Genomic DNA, 18,778 nt, shown 5'->3' on the forward strand with positions numbered 1-18,778 from the left:
GATAATAGTTTCATATATATGTTGAAAAGTAGAGTTGAGAACATAGATCCCTGTGGAACTCCTGATTTAATGTAGTAAAGAATTAATGGAAACGGGATATATGAATCAGGTAAGGCCTGTTTCTTAGGTAAGAGGAAACCACTGTGTACTGTCTCAAAAGCTGTTGAAAGATCCACATAGTAATGCAGCTACACCAGTTTTGTCGACTGTGGACAGACAAAGAGGTGTGAAAGGGAGAGCACCAGATTAGTTCAATTAATCAGTTATACATTACTCCAGATTGTCTGCATGTCACAAGAACTGTGAAAAGGGCGTTATCCTACCATGTACACTTATGTCTTACTTGTGGCGTGCACACACATGCGCATGCACAGTACACACACACTTTCTTTATCACATTAGGTTTACATTAGGATGATCCCTAAATCTGAGTATCTATCCTTCTTTTTCGTAATCTTTGTATCTCTTTTTCTTCATTTTATTAGTCTAGATTTCAGACATTTCGATGTTTTGTGTAACATCAACATGTTTACCTGTGGCTGCTCAGAACACTTTGAGGCACTGCAATGATCAAAACCTGCAACAATTATACCAGTGCTTAGAGAATTTAGGTTTTAATAGTGTTTCTTGAATAAAGGCAAATCAAAATAAGAGAGTACACATCTGATCCAAACCGTAGAGGCATATGCGCATACAAAATGTTATGTAAAAATACTGTCATTGTCATCTATCATAAATACAGAGTCACTAACTATAATATTGCCTACCTCTGGAATTACCTTCCATAACATTAACAATTTGCAAGGGCATAGCCTAGTCAAAGAGATTTGGGGGTGTGAATCTCAAAGTTCCCAACTAAGAAAGCAGTAGGCTGTAGATTGGAGGCGTCAGATGATTGATATTCAGGATGGACTGTTGTCGTAAGGGGCAGGGGTAGTACTGATTTACATTAGATGGGCCTCTGTCTAGAGTGGGGTGGAATGCTACCCCAAGGACTTGTCACTGGTTCAACTATTTACAAGCATTCATATCATCACATTTTGAGTGTTTGATTGCCAGTAATATGCCTGGAAACATGACACTGGGGTATTTTTTCAAGCCTACTTCGTCCTAAGGTTGTGGATTCCAAAAAGTTGTACATTTACACCCATTCAATTAGTACTTCCATTGGTGTAGATTGTCTGCTTTTTTGGTAATCCAGATTGAAAAAATTAACAAGTTGAATTTTCTTAGTGTAATAAGAACAATTAGTAAATTACACAGTCATAACTAAACCTCCTCAGCAACAACAATATTGGTGGCAGCATACCTGCAGTGTCTTCACATGAGTCCAGATTTCATATCCCAAAAGATATGGTACCCAGTTATGGAGTGGGGAATGGCATAGATAAATGGTTGACAGGCTATGAAGTGGATTTGAAAGATAACAGGGTCCCAGAGGAGTTCTAGGTGGGGGCATAGTTTGTGGCTGTACATGTCCACATTGGGGAGGGACACACTTCTAACATTCGATTTGGGGACTAGAACAACTACACTGCCATGGAGGCCATCTTAGTCAGCACGTTTGGGCTGACCCCTGAGAAGTACAGGCAAAGATTCAGGGCCAGTCAAAAACTCTCTACACAAACATGGATGGACTTCTTGGACTATGCTGGTAAGGTACCGAAGGGCTGGGTGAGGGGCAGCAAAGTTAATGAAAATGAAGGGTTGTACAACTTGTTTTTAAAGGAGCACATTCTTTGATACTTGTTTTCCAGAGCTGTGCCAACACCTGTTGATAACAAGTTTACTGACTCCAGGAAGCTTAATGAGGAAGCAGACCTCTATATCTGCAACAGAGTGTCTAGAAAGGTACCCTGGGGTGACCCCAAGAAGGGTGGTTTAGAGTCATCCCAGCAGAGTGGAGGGAGGGGGGGGGGGAGTCCAGAGAAACCCAGACCGGTCCCTGGGTAAGGGGGGAAGGAAAGGATTCCCATGTCCCATCGGAGAAGAAGGAGGGAGGTTATGATGGACTGTTTCCCGGGGCATCCCATTTCTTTGGATGTTCTCAATTAGGACACAAGCAGGGGGACTGAGCCTATCCAAAGAAACCACCCTCTGGTGAGAACTCTACAGGGGTGGCTAATGTACCCTTGGGGGAAAGTAGTACGCAGGTGATGGAGCATGCCATGATTTCCCTTAGCTGGAAGACAGACTTACAGGGTAAGTTGGTGATCCCTGAGGGTGGGAGTTGTCACTTCTACCAGGTGGGGGTGAATGGCGTCCCAGTCACTGCTCTGAGGGATACTGGGAATAGCAGGACCATGATTGCGGAAGAGCTAGTTTCTACCGGACCAGTACACTGGCGAGGTGTGTAGAGTGACTCCAGCCCATGGGCTGGACTTTTTCCGCCCTATGACCTTGGTGTTTCTGGAGTGGGATGGGGAGGTGAACCAGAGAAGGATCATAGTTAGTCCCCAGATGCCCTTTGACTACAATATGGGGAATGAGTTGTGCCTAGTGTCGGGAGAACTGTAAGGGGCAGAACCCCCATTTGTCTTTGACCTGAAGGGAAAGAAGGGAAAAGGTCAAAAGAATACATTGAAGGGTCTACTTAAGATCTGCAAATAAAGGAGAATGAGCCACACCTGAAATAGGTATTGCACACAGAGGAGGAGTGGGGTGGTGGACTCACCCCTGACTCCTCTCCAGCCCCAGGGTATAGACCCTGGGTTGCAGGACCAGTTTCAGGATATCTCCCCTGAACTGTTGGGAGGTGTAATGGACTGGAGAAGGGATGCATGGCACCTGGGGCAGTTGCGCCCCCCCCCCCCCCTGAGAAATCACAGAGGACAGAGACCCCTGAATGGGCTGGGGCCTGGCTGTTTGACACTGACATCTGTCAGTGGTCTCTTTTGGTTGCTGTCCTTATGGACAGAGTTTTCCTTTGGTTGGGGAGGGGACAGAAGTCAGACCCAAGTGGCGGAATGGGCCATATCATTTTGTTGGCCATGGTGGTACTGTCTAGCTACTGGTATGCATCTGTGAGCAAATTTAAGTTAGGTGCTGCACAGATGGGGTCCACGGGTAACGAGAAGGATTCCCCATAGGTTAGCTCAGTTGCCCAATGGAGCATAGACAATGGGATCCAACTGGGTTCAGAAAGGCAAAGAACTGGCAAGTACCTCTGCAGTAGTGGGCCATTGTCCATGTTCTGTCACACTAAGCAGGGAAGTCCATCAAGGTATTGATTAGTCTAACCTGGCTTTAGGCTGGAGGTGGGTTGTGTGACAAATGGTCCCCTCTGAACAGTCACCCCAAACCTGTTGCCTTTTACCTCCTGTTTTTGCTGATTTTTTGTTGGCCTTCAGACTCTGAGCACTTAACCACTGCTAACTAGTGCTAAAGTGCATGTTCTTCTCCCCAAAACATGGTTATATGGGTGTATACCTGATTGGCATATTTGATTTACTAGTATGTCCCTTGTAAAGTGGTATAACATATATCCAGGCCCTGTAGGTCAAATGCTACTTGTGGGCCTGCAGCACTGATAGTGCCACCCACATAAGTAGGCTTTCAAACCTGTCTCAGGCCTGCCCTTGCAGTGCCTATGTGTGAAGTATACTGCCACTTTAAATTGGCACTTAAAACGACTTGCTAAGCCTTAAACTCCCCTTTTACTGCATATAAGTCGCCCCTAAAGTAATCTCTAACAAACCCTTACAAGGGCAGGGTGCCATGTAAGTAAACAGTAGGACATCTGAGTTTAATCTTTACATGTCCTGGTAGTAACTAACCCCCAAATTTATTTTTCACTTTTCTGAGGCCTACTCCTCTCAAAGGCTAGCAATAATATGGTAATTATAAATCCTCCTCATTGGTGAAGTTGGATTTAACATTACTGTTTTAGAAATGCTACTTTTAGAAAGTGAACATTTCTCTGTACTTACTGCTCTGAGTGCCTGACAGCCTGTCTCCAAAAGAGGACTGATACCCCCATAGATAGCCTGGCAGACAGGCCTCGGATGAAAGGCATACTTATGCACTTCAGAGAGCTGCTTTAAAGTCACCCCTACATTACTGGGATTTCTGAGTATACGTGCTGGATTTCTGACCCCCTAAAATCAGATACTACTGTACTTGGAACTGATGCTCTGCCAAAATAACTTATGTGCTGCTCAACTGGACAGCTGATCTGGAAGGTCTGTTTTCCTGTTTGTTGTCCTGCTCCCTGCCGCTCTCTGACTCTTCTAATGGAGAGCTGGACTTGCTTTCACTCCAGGATTGTTGGCTTGCATCCTGTTGCTTGAGTCTCAGGGATATCAAAGTCTCTACCTCTGCTTCTGTGCCTGGCTCACTGGAAGTGGCTCAGATACTTGCAGCATGGATTTCGATGCATCCCCTGTCTGCGTGTAGCAGAACCGGCACATCAACCTGGTTATGGGAAAAAAACAGGCACATCACCACGGAACCAAAGCTATGCCTCTACAGATCGATGCATTAGCCAGCATATTGCTACCGCTACAACTTAATGAGATGTACATATCCAGTCGACTTCATAGCAGAATCTGGCTCATCACTCAGCGCCACTGGACTCCGGCATCCGTCTTCGGAGCTGACACATTACCTGCACCTTGTGGAGAAGATCGACACATCCAGCACCTGTGGGCCTTGACATTGGTGCATCTCGCTGTTTGTGACCAGGGAAGGTACTTTGTGCACCAGGGCCTGCGTGGGTCCTATAGCCAGCCGGTGCTCCATCACGGTCTGCCTGAAGTTTGATTGCTCCTATCCAGCGTGACCTAAAGTAGCCTTTTTAGCGCTACTTGCTTCTAAGAGCTTTCTGCATTTATTCCTTTTAAATTCAGTATCTCGCTGTTTTGGTCTTGTTTTGTTTATAATATAATAATCTATTTTTATAAACCTGAGTGAAGTCTTTCTGAGGTGTATACATTGTGTTACTGTGTGTGTGTGTTGCACAAATACTTTACACATTGCCTCTTTAGAAAACCCTGACTGCTCATACATAGGGTGAGCACAGGTTGTTTTTTTAGTGCAAATCTAGCTTACCATGAGTAGAGTGGTTGGTCCTGCCTGGCCTGGGTGCGTACCATAGACAACCAGGAGTCCATTTAGAACAGGACCAATAGCAGGCAGACACCATCATGTGTGCTTTTGTGAATGAGGGAGGAGTTATTGTCTGGGAACCACAGAATACATCAACAGGGTCATCCTCTTCACTCCTCCCTTGGACTTTTCTTTGGGACTGTCCCCCAGAATCCCTTTGGTCGCCAAGGACCCATAAGGATTGACCACGAGGAAGCCAGACCTATCACGTCTTCCTCATTAGCCGTCTGTACCCCTGATTAGAGAATTTAGACAATAGAGATGATTGCATTAAATACAGGGAACCTCTCCTAACTTGCATAGATTCATCATAGAACATGGCTGGGCAGTATTGCAAGGTTTTGCTCTTGAGAATATGCTGAAATACATTGAAGAACATCGAAATCACAAGGCCCATAGATGTCAAGATAGACACCAAGGTTAATAGGAATGATAGTGTAAGACATTGAAGTATTTGTTGAGGGACGTCAAATCCCACCTCAAATAATAATCAAAATCCTTATCAGTGTGGCACACAAGCAGTCATGCTTAACTTAGAGGCAATATGTAAACTGTTTACGTAGTATTCAAATAGCAATAACATACCACAACACAAGAGAAATCCCCAAAAGAATACAAAAATGTAAATGCAACAACACTAAACAGACAAAAATCCACTCAGTAGAACCAGAATTATGAGTGTTTTTCATTTTAGTTAAAAATTGTACCAAGAGGCATGAAATGCTATCTGCGGGTATGTGGTTGCGCTGGACCAAGACAAATCCACAAGTTCAGGCAGACTATGATGGAGCATTGGCTGGATAGAGACCTACGTTTGTCCCACTGGATGTTCTACCTTCTGACTTTGGTGAGGGGTCTATGCAGTACTGCTCTGATCTGCTTTGCTCGGCATAAGATCTTCTGAAGCTTTCAGTCAAGACCTGCGCAGTTCTTTGTGGCTCCATGTCCCTCTTCATTGGATCCAATGAAGTTTTCAGAGCTGCATGGTGCAACTCTGCTGGGTTCTTTGTCACTTGACATCAGAACTGGTAGAGACTTCGGTTAAGAGCTGAGTGGTTCTGCAGGGCTCGGTGTCCGGTCTGGTGAAGTTTCCACTCAGGAGCTGCACAGCTCTGTGGGACTCTGTGCCGCTCAGCGTCAGATCTGGTGGAGTCTTCAGTTAGAAGCTGCATGGTTCTGTAGAGCTCTGCGTCAGATCGAGTAAAGTTTTCAGTTCAGAGCTGAATGGGAAAGCTCTGTAGGGCTTTTGTCATTCTGCTTGGGATCTGGTAAATCCTTTGGTTGGGAGATACAAAGGGGTCCATAATAGGTCCAGTTAGGTCTGGTCAGCTGGTAAGCAAAAAAGGCATTATAGCTTGTTAGATTGTTGTATCCCTGTAGTTCAAACAGCTAACTGGCCCTTGGAGTCATTTCTGAGGTCCTGGTTTCAAGGCAAGCAAGTCCAGTCTTCCTTCAGGTGTCAAACAGCAGGGCAGTCCTTCTTTTAAGTCATCACAGGCCCACTGGTATTCTGGCTTCAGGTTCTAGGGATGCCACTTTTATGCTTAGTGTCAACCTGTGGGTCACCCCTTTGTTAAACTCTAAAACTGGTTATTGTTAGTTCTTCCTTGTCCTTTGGGTTTGGTTCTAGCCTCGATAGTGAAACATAGGCAGGGCCAGGCCTTATGTCAGGTTCTTCTGTGTGAGCCAGGGCAGACCCCTTTGAAATGTATTCAGGGCAGGGGCACAACTCCTCCCAGCCATCCTGTCAGAACAAACCTCACCTCCCGAAACCAAGGCCTCTTTTTCCACTGTCTGGGAGGAATACACATCTCACTCAAGGGAGCCAGAAGGGGTCAGGTAACACATGGACATTGGCAGAAAGGCAGTTTTAGTTTTAACCAGAAAAATGCAAACTTTCTAATGAACCATTTTAAAAATAGTAACTTAAAATCCAACTTTACCATTAGGTTGGACTTTAAATCGGTATTACAATGAGCCCTTCAATCATTTTTTTTAGCTAGTCACAAACGGACATTATGCATTATAATGAGTTATAATTTAATGACCGAGGATGTGGCGATACAGCCAGAGCTGCCAATTCTCAGTCTCAGTGTCGGCTTTCAGCCTGTGATTCAGCCTGTGATTCTAGGCATCTCCCCAACTCTCCCCGTGCTTAAAAAGTTATGTGATGTTGTGTAATGTAAATAGTGATCACGTAAAGCTCCTAATACCTTTGGGTTGGGTTTTTGCTACATCAACCTGGAAAAAACTGTGCTTTTCATTGGGAGAGCAAGCCTTGCTGCAGCGAAAAATGACTGTGAAGGATTTTCTTTGCCAGGATAGGTAAAACTTGAGTACATATGTCCTACTTTTTAACTACCATGCTCACTGCCTTGTGGGCATTTAGGGCCTACCTTACGGGTGATTTATCAGCATGGCCACTGGAATTATGCTGCAAAGTAGGGACCAAATTATGCAAAAAGGTTGACCAAATTATGCAGCAAGAAAAGACATAATATGCAGGGTAATGCAGGACATTTTGTGATAGTAATGGGAGCTGTAAGATGACCAGCCAACCTTTGCAAAGGGTTTTCTGTTTTGCAGGAACACGTTCACATGTTTTTAATAACTTTAGATCTGTTTGAGCTAGAAATACGGTTATGCAGCAGATTTTGGATTATGTGGCAAATGCAGCAAATCCAGACTTTGGTGAAAATCTCTCCGGGTACAGAATCACATAATTTCAGTAGCCCTGCCTGTAAATATTAAGAAGGAAGGTTCACGTTTGCAAAATGTTTATTTTGCACATTTTGCTAGGCTCAAATTGCAGGCTAAAACTGCACACACAGGTAGCAAGGCTGCATGCCCGTAGACATGATTTACTGTGCTACTTTTGCGGGTGGCACAGAGTGCTACAGCCCACTGGTAGTATTTAATTTGCAGGTCCTGGGTACTTGTGTTTCCATGTACCAGGGACTTATTAGTGAATTAAATGGGCCAATTGGGTGAATGCCAATTTCACCATGTTTAAAAGGGAGAGCATAAGCACTTAAGCACCCTTTAGTAGGAGGAAACTGTGCAGAGTCCTGTGGCCAACAAAAAAAGGTTCAGCTAAAGAAGACAAAACTCTGGAATAATAGCACGCAAAATATATCCAACATACAAGAGAAATAAAACCAACACAGGTGTGCACATGCGCACACACACTCCCATATACTCCAGTACATAAATCCGAACACTTACTCCCTCCCACTTTAACACGTCTGCAAACACACTGTCTCACAAATAGGATAAAGTAATAAAAGGACCACTGGTTTTGCCAGCAAATTTAGTAACACAGCTTGTGTATCAGGCTCTAGTACATTATATAGAAGTATATTATTTGAGCTGCGAAAGTATAACAACACCCCTGTGTGGTCCATTCAGTGTTAACTAATCTGGATGGGGTACACGTATTGTCCTCGAGAAGCGGTGCAACCAATATCTGTCACCAACACAACAAATAGTCCACTTTTAAAGGCCTTTGAAGCTATACTACAGAGAGATCACTGGTGCCCAGTCCTTCTAGAGCATTCAACTCCTTTTGCTCAAGAGGATACTGCATTGTTATCTCAGCATTTATATGGTGAATCTGGCATTGAATGTTCCAATCTGTTTCTCATGTGTAATACACCTTAAAATTATAACCCTTTGTATGTATAGTACAAAGGGTATTGTGAACCCTGTATTACAAAACAAGAGCAGCTGACATACTCATCACATATTACCATTCAAATGTAAATTGTCAGGATTCACAAATGTAAGTTGTATGTAAGTGAAATAAAAGTTAGTCTTTTTTGCAGGCAATGCTAAGCTTGAAACCCACTTCCTTTCAAAAGCTGCTTATTTTCTTCTGCAGTTTACCAACGTATTGCTTAATTATTAATAACCACATACCACAGTGTGCTAAAAGAGTTACTGATGATGACATGTGAGAGTGGTGATGTGTTTTTAATTATGTACTATTGTATGCTTTAAAAAACACAGCCGGCTGCAGGGAAGACATTTGTCTGCTTCTCAGTTGAAACCCCTGAATTAATTTTGATCTTGAAGTACCTTCCACTAAGGAACAATGGACAATGAAACCATCAGCTGCTCCTATCTTTTTAGCCACCAGCATTTACATTGCATGTAACACTACCATTATGGGCAAAAAGCAACATGCACAGTGATATTGGCTAAAAGGTTATAATTTCCCAACAGAACTAACTACATGAATCCACTTAACAATTTTAGTAAGTCATCTAGTTAATTTAAAGAACTGCAAAAACGAAAAGTAAAAACTACTAAAATATTTTATGAGCGTTCATTATTTCATTCATATCATGCATTAGCAATGTAAATCACTGTGGGGCATATTACCAACAACTAGCGATAATTATCGCTATGTTAGCTTAGCTGCAATATTTTTATCGCCGAGTTGCGGCGATTTTTATCGCTTAGGAACCTTGCTATTATCAAGATTTATCTCCTAAGCGATAAAAATCGGCCGAAATGCATGAATATTGCTGAAAAGTCAGCGATATTCATGCATTACCGAGCTAATGCTCTTAGCCAAGTTATCCACCTATCATTGGATAACATGGCTAAGAACTGCTCAGGGGCAGGTGTTAGCTTTTGGAGATATTCGCGCTTAGCGCGAATATCTCCAAAAGTTGGTAATAGGAGATAGCGATGTTAGCGACTATTTCCAGTCGCTAACATCTTGGCACGCCACTTTGCATGTCATTAGTGATAAATTTCACTGACATGCAAAGCGGGGCCCAAGATGGTCGCTATCTCCTACTAGCTGTCGCTAACTGGTGTTAGCGACAGCTAGGTAATAGGGAGATCATTTTATTTCCGCTTTCTTGGCTTTTAAAGCCAAAAAAGCAAAGATTAACCCCCTTGATAATATGCCCCTGTGTCTTTTGTGTAATGGAAAGTTTTATACTGAACTTCACAACATAACTAAGGTAGAGCATGAGCAGCAGGAGCAAAACCTTATCCCAACAGAAAGAATAAGTAAAGGACAGGAAGAAGGTAAAACATCACATGGTTCTCTCACGCATACAGAACAGGCACAACACAAGTAGCTAAAACGCTTTCAGGCCTGGAAAAATTATAAAAATATTCCTAAACCTGCAGGTCTAGTGACTTAAATAATCTACTCGCCCTATTTGTAATGCTCTTGACCCAGAAACTAGCTTCAAATGATGTGAACGTGGGGAAATAACTGAATTAATTGTGCCGCCATTCTTTTCATTAGCACATATGAGAACACCTTCAACTGTGCGAGTTCAGCATGTCTACTGTTCAAAAACCTCTTTGGTTTGATTTAATACACTCAAAATGTTCTCCATATATAATACAACTCTAGCCACATATAGGATACAAATGACCACTGACTTGCCTCTTAAGTTCATTAACGCAAAAAGAATGATGATGGATTAACCCCAGATCAGTTGACTGGGGGTGAGTGCTTGCAATGTTCAACACTCCGTCCATCATCCCCTTTGGTTTTGCTTTGTTCACCCTAAGTTGTCAGGGTATGCCCAGACGTGGGTCCCTTGCTCACTTTGCCACTGGATTCAAGCTAGCCTGGCTGATGACGGCTTATTAGCCAGAAACAGGTCCCAGGACACTTGTTTCCGGTCCAGGGAAGACATGGCTTGCCAGTTTGGGCTGGACTGTTCCCATGAGGCACAGGGTCAGACTGATTTGCATATGGCCATGTCTGAACTGGGGTGGCAAAGTGAGCTAAAGAATGCTGATGGAATAAACCCAGATCAGTTGACTGGGGGAGAGTGCTTGCAATGTTCAACACTCCGTCCATCATCCCCTTTGGTTTTGCTTTGTTCATTAACAGCATTTTTATCGGTGGGGGGGCAGGAGTGTTTCTCAAATCATGTTTAAAAACTATCACTTTTAACAATTACATTACAAAAGCATGAAGTGGTAGCACACTGCCATTTTTAATCAGCAGATTTCATATTGAAATGGTCACAAACTTTCTCACTGACATGCACTTTACTGATGTAACTATATAGTGTACAAACAGTAATGTTTGGAAATGGAGTTTTTGCAAATATATGTCATTGCACATCACCAATTAAAGTGTGTGGGTTTGTTTTGCTATTTAACTCTTTGTCTGCACCACACTTCTTAATTACAAAAAAATTGTTTTTGTAATTCCTGATATATTTTGAAATATCTGTAATAATAATTTACAGGCTATGTATGTAATGTTCTGTGTTAGACAAAATAACTGACATATTCAGACAGCTCACTTGACAAAAACGTCTAACTCTAGTAAGAGAAAGAAAAATAATCCCCATTTTCCAAGCAGCAATTAGTTAAAAGACAAACTGACATTTGACCTCTTTCCTTAAAAGACAGCAAATATGTGAAAGCAAGATTTAATAGCATCTTTATTGCTCATTCACTTTTTGAATGAACAGAACACCGTTCCTTTCCAGGGCAAGTTTACTCACTAGATGTGACTAGTTGGTGCTACAAATAGCTCGAACTGAGAAAATGCTGTGTGGGCAAGTAGATTTATCCAGGCCTGGCTTTAGAGGAAGTGAGAGGAGTTAAAGGACTGGTGTATGAACCAGAATTAAATATGCAACAAGTAAATCACTCCTGGAAGAAACCTTTTAAGGAATTACCCTACATGCATGTACTCAGATAGAATGCTGAACTCTCACCTTCCTGCTTTGCTATTGTTCATCCAAAGGTTCCATGTCTATCATCAGTTAGCATCTAAAAGTAAGACTGTTCACTGGTTGTACTGTCTCTTATCTATATGTTCCCTAGTTGAGATTATGTCCCTTATGTCGACATTTATGTTCTGCCTTTGTTAAACTGTCAGACCTATATTGAAATTGTGTGTGGGTGAGCAAAAATGTTTTTACGAGTACTTTCTTACCTCCAGAATATTAATATTAGGGTTGCACAAAGGATCTCTGTCCATTCGCTCTCTTCCTTCCTTTTCTCACTTTTTCTTGATCTATTTTCATCCCTCTCTGTCATGTTCACCTCTTCAGGTTAGATTTTTCTTCTCAATCAGAACACAATGCAGGAGGTTGAGACAAAATGTTTGGGGAATCTATGTCAAAGGTAACTCTGGTTGTTATGCTAGGTATGTAATGCTAAGTATTTAGGTAATAAGCTGTGGTAACTAAGTAGGTATGGTATGTCGGTTTGTTGAATAAGGTAGGTCGGTATAGTGTATTAGGTAGGTTAGGTGTTGTAAGTAGGTTAGGTGTGATGTGTTAGTCAGGTATGGACAATATGGTCTGTTAGTTATGGTAAGGTAAAGTAGGTTAAGCATAGTAGGAATAGTAGAGAGGAATGTCCTCTATGTGCAGTAAGTATGGTAGATAGGTAAATATGTATAGTAGGTATGGCAGGTTGGTGTGGTCAATTAGGTATGGTAGGCTACGTTTTGGTTGGAGGTTGGGTATGATAGGTTAGATGTGGATGGTATGTATTGAAGGTATGTTAGTTAGTAGGTAGATATGGTAGATAGTACAACAAGATACGTTGGGTATTGTAGGTAGGTATGGTAAGTTAAATATGGTACGTTATGTATAGCATGTTTGACATATTAGGATATCATGACTGATAATTAATGTATTTGTTCTTATAGCATTTCCTAGACATCTTGCTTCTAAATCATAGCATTGTTGTTGAGAAACACAGAAGTGTACTGTTTTACTTTTGACGACAAAGGGACAGCATTTTTGTTGCATCTTTAATAAAGACTTAGTGCACACATATCTTTATTTAGTAAAGAAAAAACAATAAATACAACAGCATATTATCATCACAATAAGGTAAAACAAGTGAATGTTCAAGGGTGATTAATGGATAGCTTTGTGACATTGGATAGCTCTGTGACATTCTTTCTCAATAGGATTTGCCATCAAACAGCAAACTTTAAAGACATAAATCAGCAATTAAAACATTATTGTGGCATCAAACTAGAGTTTATTTATTATCATGCCAGGTTGATAAAAATCTTTGCATGTACATAAAACACATTAAAACACAATAAAAGGCCAAGGATAAAATACATAAAAGGACTAGTGATAATACAATATGTTCATTAAGACCCATTACAAACTGAGCAGATTATCAGCTTGCACCATCAGGCAACTTGGACAATCGGGCAACAAAACCCAGTTGAGGCGTAGTGCAATTGAACAAATTGCAGAAGTGCCAAATAATCTGCACAAAATTCCTGTGTTAAGTGCTTTTTAAGTACTATGGCAATTAGAATAAATGATGGCTAATTATTTTTTTTGCCGACTAATTTAAAACATGGAGGCAAGTAAGGCAAATATTATGTCAACAGAAACATTTTAGAAAAGTGACTAAAGTACATTTAAATAGGAAGTACAAGTATTACAGCTTTGGAATGTGTGCTCACAGGACCCACAAAACAATGGTAACATCTGTCATACGACAGGTCGAAGCCATCGGTACATTGATATGGGCCAGTTGTTTACCGTTTACTGTGAAAGAAGCATAATCACATGCTGCAAGAACCTAGTTGTCCGACAAGCCAACTGAATATTGTATCCGTTTAGAAAAGCAATTACTGCAAGACAACAGGACCTAATTTGCAGGGCTCTTACAACAGGGAGTAACAATTTTTACCTCAGCAGTAGAAGGGTTGAAAAGGTACACAACAAATGGAGTAGGCTTTCCGGGCTATAGCTGCAAAGGCGGCATTTAGTGTCTGGCCAAGACTCCTTCCAAGAAGGGACACAGTGCTTGCAAAGTATTGCCCCCAGGCAAATTAGTAATAATGCATATTGAGTAGATGCTGCTATGTACGTCACGTTGTCAGGTAAGGTTGTGGGGACCATGCAGAATATGATGGCAGCACTGCCCAAACCTTCCTTTTATGGGCATACTCTGCCTTGTCAATGATCCTTGAAAGTAGTTTTGAGGCCCTATTGGTGATTTCTTTGAAGGAACTATAGTCCAAATTGGAGTTCCAGACTGTATTAAGTTTTAGCTTGTCCAATGCCTGCTGCAACGCTGTTGGCCAGGAAGATTTCCTGGCATCAAACTGAAAATTTAAAAGAAAACACACTAAGGCTCAGTAACAAACTACTTGTCAGGTTTCTTTTGCAGTTTAACAAAGGGCTATTTGATGTAATCATCCTCAAAATGCCATGGCCTTGAAAAACAGCTCATCAAAGCATTGGTAAACCATGAAAAACACACAAAGGCCAATGGCTGTTGAGGTCTTACCCAAACCTACTCTCTGTCTATAATTATTTATACATCTTTTTGAGGTATTAATGACAAGAGCTGTTTTAACAGATTGCTAAAGCTGTCTATGTGGTGACCTAAAAATGGATCTGAGCGATAATAAATATTGCTTGTCTCTTCTATCATGTATTCGTGACAAACTGAATTGTTGTTTTTTCCATATGTTACATGTGCTTATTTCCCTTACTTCGGGATATGTAACATGCTGTGTGTGTATTTCTTCCAAGTTATTAGTAACAGTTTCTGCGTAGACATGTAATTCATTTTGATCTAAAGTTCTGTCTGCTTTTAAATTGAGTTATAAAACTATCAAAACCACTGTACTCCAATTTACAAATCCATGGTGCACACAAGTGGGTCAATGGGAAGGATTGTATGAGTATACAGTAACCAGGCCCAGGATTTATTCACTGCAATGTAACCTTCAAGCTGTCTCGAACAGACGGTGATGGAGAGAGACCCAGGAGCTAGCAGGAGACGGTTGGTCCCAAAACGTTCCTACCTTATTCTGGATTTTAGTGTATGACAAGTATAATCCATAAATACAAAAATGTGTATTATTAAACAAGTTTTAAAATGCTGCTTTATGCTAATATACCTAAAGACAAATAGATTCCGTACAGAAGGGCTCTATAAATTCATCTATCGGTTATGTGATAATATTTAGAATTAGGTGAATCCACATTCTTCTACCAGTTTAACTCTCCTGAGCTTTACTGGTTATTTCCAGAAAAAGGTCATGTGTATGGTCTCTTACTTCGATTCCATCTTCCAAATTACATTGTAATACATAATTTGAGGGCTTGGGGTGGGCATGGTTAATGCATACTGTTAGATTTTCACCAGGTGACACCAGCAGTTGTGGTGCTTTTCAAGGCGTCAACCAAGCTGACTTGTGAAATGATGCTGGCGAAATAAACGTTTGGTTTACCAGTGGGTGTTGATTTGCATCAGTGAAATATCAAAGTGGTCATATATTTTTTTAATGAATATAAATGGTGCCTGTACCTTCTAAGGGATTTATGCTTTGGCGTGTTTCATTGGAATGAATTCAGTGTCATTTTAAGGATTTTGGGGGATCTGGCCAAGACATACTTTGGGTGCCCAGTTTTCAGAAAAACATTTAATTTTATCACCAATTTCCTGCTAATTTGAGTACACCAAAAATCCTTAAAATAACACCGGGCAGAGAGAAAGACAGAGTCAGGAGTACAGTTAGGAGATACGTTTAGTAAACAAAATAAAATAAAGCTCAAATAAAGAGAAATTACCCTTTCGCAGTTGTCCACTTTGCCCTTGACTTAAAACGTCTCTGACATGCGTTCATGCAATAACCGCATGAATGCAAGTATGAATTAATATTAAATTTATAAAGCACTAACTTAGCCAAAGGGAGTCATGGCTGAGCTTTAGTATTTCACTCAGCACCTGCAGGAAATTCTTTCTGATGCAAGCCATGCCACCTCGTCAAGGTGGAAAGTTGGACTCGACGCAGGGAAATACCGCCATAGATGAGATTCTGCCCAGACATGGTAACTCACTGATTACATTCAGGGCTGCGCTTGTTGCCAAACGGCACTTCTCTAAAATCCAATAAGCTGAACTGTAATAACAGGCGTCTCGTTTGCATCATTTCATTTACAGACTTATATGTCTAAAAACATGATTTGAAGGGACTTCCAATATTTAACTACGGCTGTTTACCAAAATCAAAACACGTTTTCATCTATCTTTTGTAATAGCATTTGGTTAAACAAAAACACATACACTGAAGAACCCTCCTTGGGCCCTGCCAGCTTAAAAAGCACATCTTAATGTGAGATTGACATCTGTGAATCCATTCCATGCAATCCGAAGGGCCGGTCATGGGGCACCATGTGCTTTCTGAGGTTCTGAAAGGACTCTGTATATTCACTCAGGGCGGCAAAACTGCGGCAGGCGCTTACCACGTCAACGAGAAGGCATTTCACATTCATTTTATGATTTGTTATTTTCCTTGTAGGAGAAACTTTCAAGGAGTGAGACCAGAAAAGAAGGATTCAACGGCATTCGCTGGTGGATACGAGCATGAATAAAGCAGATCATTACCGCATCGTCCCCGAAGATGGAACGACAGAACAGTACCGGGAAAAAGAATCGAAAGTCCAGAAAATTACGGTCCATTTCCAGGTCTATCATGCTTTGCAACTCCAAGACCAGCGACGATGGATCCGGTACTGAGGAAAAATATTTGGATCCCATGGAAACGTCCATGGATGGTCTCGGGGAAAAATCCTCGCATGGCCCGCAGTCGCCGTTGGCACTCATACCGGAGTCTGAGGGGGTGGTTTCAGAGGCCTCCACCCTAACCGGCGCCGCCCTGCCACAAAGTACCTCAGGCGACAATGGTGCGCATTCACGGAACCCAGCCTCGCTTAAGGTACGCACGCTGGTTAGTAACAGTCGTTGTGACGCGTATGCACTCTAACAGTCCGCTGTTTAATTTTATTCAAAGTTAAATCGAGGCCTGTTAAAGTTCACTCTCCAGTTAAATAAATCTTGCCAGTAATTTTTTTGTTACCTATTTGGGTGAAACAAGTAGGTCTCTCAGTCAGTGAAACTCCTTGTTGTCTGCAATTTACTGCGCTTTTTGAGCCATGTCGTTTGTGGTTAAGGCGTTTTCTGGGACTTTCCATATTAATTAAGAGCTGGCTTCCGGTGGTTTATGACATACTTCACTGGTTCCCCAGCGATGTTGGTTTTACTCTTTCTTTACTGTGTATGGTTATACTGGCATGAGCGGCCACATAGCAATCACTGCCGTGAATTCGTTACACATATTCAAGAGTTCCTAAAGTGGAAATGTTACAGATTGTAAAACTACCAAAAGAAATGAAATATGTATTTTCCTTCCATAAAAAGTGCATGCTTTGAAAATTTGTAAATTACAGTAATTTAAAGGTCGTCCAGTCGACGATGCGACGCGCTGTTCGCAAAACAGCTGCAAAAATTGCTTGCAGTATATGCTACATACAGTCTGTCCATGATTTAATAAATGAAAGTTTTACTCACCATGGGCAGATTAGTTTTAAAATGGTCAAAATTATTTGCAAACTAAATCCACGTTATGGTTTATGGCAGTTTATGGTACACTAAGGTAGAGAGATTGATCTGCTTGTGCCAAAATGCTTTTTTTTCACAAATTGATTAATTTTTTGTTATCAAGCTATTTTTTCCAGTACACACCGAGAGGCATTTTGCTAAGAAATTAATTATTTTGTACATTTCTTGGCTGAAAGTGGAAAGCGAAGTGGGTAAGCACGGTTAAAAATCATCCATTTGGGATGCCACAAATGATTGTGTGGCTGAATACGCACACTCCTGTATGTGCTTATGCATTTGCAATGCAAATTGGCATGACGAGAAGTCTTGCTTTTTCAACTACGCAACAATATTTTTAATGCACCTTGTTTTACCTGATGAATCACAGACCCATGGTTGTCTTGAGTTGCCCTTTTTGAGTTTGCACCAAATGATTACACTACATACCTATTTATTGCCTCATGTGTCGCACAGAAATACTGTTTGAACAAGACACCACAATTCACTATGATTTGCTTCTATTAAATGTCAGGCTTCCCAACAACATAGGCAGACAGGAGCATCACTATAATATATTAGGGAAGCTGGGAGTTAAAGACTGGTAATGGACAACAAACAAAGGAGGTGGACCTTGCCAGAAAGTGAATTTGAGGCAAGGGATGGCGCATGCATCATGAGGTGGGATCCGTGAACGTAAAAGGGAATGTTTACTGTAGGTGAGATCGGGAAACCTTCAAATCATTAGCTTCTGTAAATCTCCCCAATACAATGCTACACTAAGGTTTTCAGCAGGTTACTATGGATTTTGAAAGAGCCAAACAGTAACAAGAAACTCCTTCATAATATCAACGTTACAATGGTTGTCGTAGGTATGATTAACTGCACAACCCAAACAATACTGTGACTGTAATAAAAATACACAACAAAGTAGTAGTATAGATAAACACGTAAGAGGGTGTGTGTTCAGCACATTGCTAACAGAAGGGTGCAACTTTAGTGTGGGGCCATGCCTCACTCACAATACTTTCAAACTGTCTGGTGATGTAGCATAGATTCTATTTATTACAGTTCTTGGTGAATATCACATTCCATTCCTTTGTTGTGTTTTCAAAACTTTTGAAATCCTATATTTATATGTGTTGATTTTGTATCAAAATGTATCACATATGTAATAAGGCCCTTGTAACGACAAAACCAGCAATATCACAGAAAACATGCAAATGTTGGGACCAGTGGCATCCTGCAGAACAAATGCTGTGGGGCAGTGAGGCGGGGCGGGGCTGGGTGGGGGGTAGTGAAG

The 18,778-nt window shown here is 41.4% G+C and overlaps 1 protein-coding gene across 1 annotated transcript in view; it reads left to right on the plus strand.

The window, feature by feature from the left end:
- The window catches only part of IL16 (interleukin 16), a 534,450-nt gene that overhangs the window by 33,324 nt on the left and 482,348 nt on the right, over positions 1–18,778 (plus strand). The window contains exon 2 of the mRNA XM_078683325.1: positions 16,400–16,816. Within this exon, the coding sequence (XP_078539451.1) occupies positions 16,502–16,816 (315 nt within the window). The 5' untranslated portion in view covers positions 16,400–16,501. The remainder of the gene's footprint in view (positions 1–16,399; positions 16,817–18,778) is intronic.

This window comes from Lissotriton helveticus, chromosome 3_1 (genome assembly GCF_964261635.1).
Source record: "Lissotriton helveticus chromosome 3_1, aLisHel1.1, whole genome shotgun sequence".
In the NCBI taxonomy this organism is placed as follows: Eukaryota; Metazoa; Chordata; class Amphibia; order Caudata; family Salamandridae; genus Lissotriton; species Lissotriton helveticus.